The sequence below is a fragment of the Hermetia illucens genome, chromosome 1 (genome assembly GCF_905115235.1).
Source record: "Hermetia illucens chromosome 1, iHerIll2.2.curated.20191125, whole genome shotgun sequence".
In the NCBI taxonomy this organism is placed as follows: Eukaryota; Metazoa; Arthropoda; class Insecta; order Diptera; family Stratiomyidae; genus Hermetia; species Hermetia illucens.
The window spans coordinates 132,460-138,965 of record NC_051849.1 but is presented as its reverse complement, the minus strand read 5'-3'; the positions used below and the strand labels follow the sequence as shown (position 1 = coordinate 138,965).

General features: G+C 41.4%; 1 protein-coding gene across 1 annotated transcript; it reads right to left on the bottom strand.

Annotated features, from left to right (window-relative positions):
* Window positions 1-2,758: 2,758 nt before the first annotated feature.
* On the bottom strand, window positions 2,759-4,303 carry LOC119646833. Its single transcript, XM_038047449.1, has 2 exons — window positions 4,148-4,303; window positions 2,759-3,782 (listed from the first exon to the last, which is right to left on the bottom strand). The coding sequence occupies exons 1-2, from the start codon at window positions 4,166-4,168 to the stop codon at window positions 2,976-2,978; spliced, it is 828 nt and encodes a 275-aa protein (XP_037903377.1). The 5' UTR covers window positions 4,169-4,303; the 3' UTR covers window positions 2,759-2,975.
* Window positions 4,304-6,506: the final 2,203 nt, after the last annotated feature.

The window sequence follows — 6,506 nt, the reverse complement described above, 5'->3', positions numbered from 1 at the left end:
GGCTAAAACCACCATGGCACCATTCACTAGGAAGTGTAAGCTTGATCACCTGAGAGCCGTAAGATTACATAGCATGGAGGTGAAACGAGAAACAGAGATCAAATATTTGGGAATTACACTAGACCAAAAATTACCCTGGAAGACACATGTCGGAAATACTGGTCGGAAAGCTACCAGGGTTCTGATGACTTGTAAGTCCATAGTAGGAAAAATGAGGTTAGTTCATTTCGATTAGAATTTTGAAACATGCAGGAGCAACAGGGCAAACTGGGAGTGTCTGGCTTTCACATACGGCTTAAACCAACAACTGACCTTATACGTTAGCAAATCTCTCACAGCAGAGGAAGCAAGCGCCGGGGTTACTGGCTCAAGGAAGATGTACTTGGAGCCAATAGTTAAGCACATTACCATATTCCAGGACGAAATATACGGCATAGACAGATGTGCCTTCTTTAATCTCCAACGGAACAATAAGATCTGAATTTATGGATCCTAGGCCATAAAAGGCTGGAAGGCTATTGCCTTCGCAGGCAGCGTACGAGCTAGCCAGAAAGGGAGCAGGCACGCTTCCACACGGAGCAGAACTATTCTGTGGAATCAGAAATGGGTTCGTAGCTATGACATTAAAACAAGAAGAGGAAACGTAGGGGGAACGACACTAGACCAACCTACCAGGAACGGAGCAGTCCAAGGTGATTATGGGGGGATACGAACCCAAGTGCACAAAGGATTGTTTAAACTAGACCAAGAAGAACCTCCGAATTATACTAGAAATACTCAATGCCGACAAAACTACCACTACGGATATCTACGGGCACTGCCTGCACGTTTTGGATGGAGGTTTTAAAACACCTGTGCGAAGTGTGTTAACACCTCCATGCACGTTTTGGGATCGTATTCGCCACTTGTGCAAAGTAGGTCGATGTACCTGGGAGAATACTTAATATCAAATCCAAGTTGAAGTACTTGGAAGTAGGGGATATATAAAAATTCATGACGGTTATATGCTTGCTAGACATACTCTAGTTAATAGGTGCACAATAGTTCCACAATAGGGTCACAATAGTTCTTTAAGAATGCAGTGCAACTTCTCTTAACAAAATAATAATAAAATTAAAAATCTCTTACGCGCTGTGGCAATTTAGGGCTATATATTATGACACCTTCGATCTGAAGATCTTCCGGGAAGAGGATGCGCTTCTCCTACACTCGTCTCCACGATGTGGCTGTCCTGTGCTTGCAGCTTGCAATGGGGATCTTGCCCACCTTAATGCATCATCTATTCACTGCCAATTCGGCCTTCTGTTCACCATGCCAATGGGTATCTGGCTCATATGTTGACGAAGTTTTCCGTTCGAGATTCAGTCAGGTCAGAGTACTCCGACGATATGACGCAAACAAGTGCCTTTACTTTTTACCAGGACTCTTTCGGTAAAAGTGGAAGCAACTTCCCATACGCTAGTTCATATGACAACATGGACAGGACGTTAGCACGGAATAGCCTTGATTTGATTGTGTTGAGATAGTTGCATTTCCTTTTTTGTCAGAACATCGAAGGCAGGTCTCCCGCTGCTAACCCGTTGAATGTCATCAGGTTTGGTGCTACCATCGGCAGTAACAACCATGTACAATGTTGTGTCCATTGATGCAGATAGGAATAGTGCGATGACCGATCAGATTAAAGTACTTGGTATTATTGGTATTTATCTTAAGTCTGACTTTTCTGGTCTTCATATAATATCAAGGATTGAATATAACTTGGTAAACTCCACTTTGGATTTCAAATTCATTCAAGATTTTCGTTTTGGTAAAAGCTAACAGCAGATGAAGCGTTGTTCCATAATGACTTAACGACTGTCAATGTGGTCTACTAACTGTACTCGCGGAAATTAGACTGTATTCTGTAGACCAAGCTTTCGAAGTGCTCTTTGATGTTTCTTAAGATTATTTCAACTAGTATCTTGGTGATAGCAGAGAATACGTGAAAACGCCTATAATATCGCTCATAGGATCATCGAAAGATTTGCGACCATTGAATAATTTTTTTATGATGCCGTATATGGTTCTAAATATATCAACTCCTCCTCCAACTCCAGAGAGCAAGCGGAAGTCATCATCGTAGTCGAGGTGTTTGAAGAAAAATGGCATAGCCCACTGAAGCCCTCTACGTCTTCTAAACAAAGCAGCGCGATGAAGATCACCGTTAACAACAACAAACAATACTGGCGGCAGGATGCAACCGCGACGTATCTCACTTTCTACTTAAAAGTGCTCCAAATGTACTGTCTACTCCTGCTGTCGAAAGCCTTCTCAAAATAGCATAGAGCAAGTGAAGTGAAATTCTATACTTCTTCCACTGTTCCAAACTGATCAGTCAGTACAGAAGCATCCAGAGGAGAAACAGCCTGCCCTCTATTTATCAAGCTTTCGAGGATACGATCCAAGATTACTTTAGCTATTACCTTTGCAACGACAACGAACACGGTTCTTAAATTGTTATTACTTGCAGCAATTTCTGCTGCCCTAAAAAGCGCAAAATCAAATTTCCCTTTGTCTTATCGCATACAGCGCTGTACTTTACAGGATTTATCATGGTATTCGAACTCTAACAAGTCGTGTTCCCTACCAATTGCAATAATCAATAGAGATCTCTATGCCCTTCAACCTGCATCCATGTTCCCCAGTCAGCCAGGTCTCATAATGCCCCTTCAGAAAGTGGCCAACAAATCGGGTGGCACCAAAAAAAAAAACTCATCACTAACTAGGAATTCAATACTTTTTCTATTTATTAACATAATTGCAACGATAACACAACATGTAAATGGTAACCTTTACATTGCATAGACGTTAAACTCATTTCGGCAAATCAAACAGATGAAGTTGATTGTATTATGTGACATATGTACAAATGTGACTTAAATGTATGCAAAACATCTTAACAATAAATTATGCTATTGATCAGGACCATAAATATTTTAGTCCCATCCATGACTGTGCGGCACCCAAACTTTCTCCCAAACTGGCTTATAAATTTTCTTCCAAGCTGGCACCTTGACTTCCTTCCAAACAGGTACCTGAATAGCTTTCCATTCGTCTTTCCAAATTTGCTTCTTCTCGGTTGCCCATTCCTGTTTCTTTTCGATTCGCCAAATTTGAATTTTTTCTTCTACCCACGTTTCCCGTTTTTCTTTCACCCAGATTTGTTTTTTCACAGGTTTCCATACTTGAATCCATTCATCCTTCCATTCAAGCTTCTTATCCGGCACCCATTCTTGTTTCTTCTCTGTTCGCCAAATTTTCTTCCAAACGGGTTTCCACACCAATTTCTTTCGCCAAAGATCGTGACTTGTATATTCCCATCCTTCATGATCCTTCCCCAGAAATTTTTCACCTGGAATTCCCATTTTCACCCATTCTGGGATCCATTGTTGTTTCCATTCAGGCACTTGAACTTCTTTCCAAACAGGCACTTGGATTTCACGCCATACAGGTTTTGTAATCTTTTTCCATTCGGGTACTTTCTCTTCTTTCCACACAGGAATTTCACGTTCTTCGATATGCGGTTTTTTTATTATCTTCCAATCGGGGACTTTCACGTCTTTCCAAATAGGTATTTCTACTGTGGTCCACGCCGGAACTTGAATTTTCTTCCATTTAGTTTCCCAAGCTTCCTTTTTCGCTGTTTTCCAAATCTGAACCCACTCTTCCTTCCAAACCAATTTTTTCTTCCAGACTCCTTCAGGTGGATGCGAAGCGACGATGGTGGCGCAAAGAACACAAATCTGCAATAGACAAACCCAAGTTAATATTGTGTAAAATCAGAGTCCCAAATAAACTTTCTGTCCAACATAATGCATATTTTTTTTTCAATTATATCCATATTCCACATCGTTTTCACAAAACATTCCGAAACAGATTCCATCAAAAGCAATATGATTCAGTCCGTTGCCCAAGTTTTTTCCCAAATATCCATATACTCAGTCACAGAGTGTCAAGTGAAGTTTCAATCAAATATATCCATCAGCCATAGAACACTTTAAACAGCCACTATATATCTATATATCACTTCACATTATCAATTTTAATTTACGATAAAGTCCAAATTGATATCCAGTACAAATCAGTAAAAAGGATAAACAGCACTAACCAAAACCACAAGGGACTTCATATTAACATCCTCCCACACGTTGGCGCCGGTGAAACTATAGACTACCTTCCGAACGAATCTCGTCGTCTAATGCAACTATCCAAATTGTAAGTTTACCGTTTGTATTTATATTACAGAAACTGACTGAACGAATAAAGATTTAATACATGCAGAGCTACCTGATATGAAAATTCCCGCCAAGCAGCGATGAAATCAACTTGTAAGCAAAACCATCTTCAACCACCACCTGTTGCTCTCCCTGATGTGCAAATGCAAGTTTTTGGAAGCAATTCCATAGCTTGCCAAGTGCTATATTGCCATGATGTCATGGCATTCGGAAGCGCCATCGCAGGTCAAACTCTTGCTTTCTGCAATTAAGTGCTCCAATGCCATGAAACCATACAGCAGATGCGCCCATACGCCGGCGCATTACTGGCACCTGTTACGAGGCTCCTAATTACATAGTGATTATGTACTTATTCACATCATGCCGGCACAAATGCCTCCATGCCCCACTTCCGACCACTAACCAACAAACAATGCCAAGTGAATCTGCAATAACTCCATTCTTCGCAATCACCTCACAACTCCCTAGTGCTACAATAATGTGAACTGTATGACTTCCGCTCCACGCTATCATTTTTATCAGAATTGACAACGATCTCTACTCTGTGCTTCCTCGCAAGCCATTCAGGTATTTTCTGCGCTTCCACATAACCCACACTACTCGTCGAGCGAGGCTCTTCTACCCTTTTTGGTAGAAGAAACTACGTGTGCGCAACCAACAGGTTTCACATCAGGCAAGGTATTCGCAGGAAGGGCCAGCAGCCTCATGGTCCATAACCACTTTCTTTCAGACGGAAGTATTGTTTGCTCCTCGAGCTGAACCCGTGTGACGTAAAACTTTTAATTGTTTCAATTAAAATGAAAATGCATTACATAATAAGAAGCGTACAATTTAAATGCCATTATCCGTATCTAGACGCACATTAGTGCATACATGGTGAGCCAACATAGCGACGGTGGGCCCACTCTGATCTTTTTCAAGTACGAATTAACGTGCGCTAAGAGTCTAACACGTTTCGTGGGAACGCAGTAAACAAGCAACCCAAGCTGTATGGATCGGAAAATATTTGGAAATGATGAGTGTGTAATGATCGCAATTGAACATGAGTAAAATTAAATAAGCGCAATCGTGCTTAGATTTCTTGTTAAGTCAGGTCAAGAATATCAAATGAGACTTCATTCGTTGTGCGTACATTGAAACCACTTCATGATAATGGGTCGTATCATTTCATCACGAAAATTAGGCGCCTCACTTTACTTGCTTTTGCTGTAATTTTTAGGGTGGCCACGATTGGTTCGACCCGATTAGATGAGCAAGCAAAATAGACAATTCCAACAAAAATGAAGTCTTCATTTCAATGTACTGTGGTTATAGGAGATCAGGTCGATCATCCTGAGTGGCCGATAACGACCTGAGGGCAAAGCTATCCCAAAAATCTAAACAAATTGGCTAAATTTACCGTGAAGGTCCGCCCACATGGTCGTTATCGGCCACTCAGGATGATCGACCTGATCTCCTACTTCCACTCTTATCATTACAAATGGCTTTAATTTTAATATTAATTTCTTTGCAAACCACACTTTTAGGTACACCGGAACATAGACTGGGTTTTTACAATCAATACTCCATATATTTAACCATTAGACTTTATTAAATAATTTGTGTGACTTTATTAAATAATTTGTGTGACTGTGACTGTATGCTCGTTAGAGGCAGAAGAGAGTCTCGCTTCATGTGTTTCTTTTCTGCCCCTAACTCATGGCACACTTTTCTCGCCGGTCCTCCACTCCCGTGGCGAGCTCCGCAAAGTGGATAGATCCGCGCCATCTATTCGTTCGCATTCGCAACATTCGAAATAAATTTCGAATGCTGCGAATCCTGCCGCGCCACATGGCGCCCAACGTGGGGCCGTAACATTTCCTGGATTCAGGCTTAATTTCTTGTTTGCAGGTTTTCTGAATCAAGTGGAAGATAGCCTATTCCGGCTCACAACTTCATTTGGTGGTGTCGGATAGAGAATCAATAGATTCTCAATATTGTTCCCGGCTAGGCTCCACGTACACTTGCCTTCAGATTTCTAGTTTTAGGTTTCACGGCTTTTTCCCCGGAAGCAAGTGTTCCTAAGCCTCAATTTCCTTTCCCACCTTTTAACGTAGAGTTTCCTGTCCTATCCTTGGTAGAATACCATAAGAGCCAGTCGTTTGTTGTGTTTGTCTTGAGATTTAACGTCTCGTAGGTGATTGCCTTCCAGAAGCCTCTGGATCTACGGGCCTTTGCGGCTATAAGCTGAAA

Coding starts and splice junctions, on each gene's coding strand:
- LOC119646833 (XM_038047449.1), bottom strand. CDS start 4,168: ATGAAGTCCCTTGTGGTTTTG. Junction 3,783..4,147: donor TGAAGTCCCTTGTGGTTTTG/GTTAGTGCTGTT, acceptor TGTCTATTGCAG/ATTTGTGTTCTTTGCGCCAC.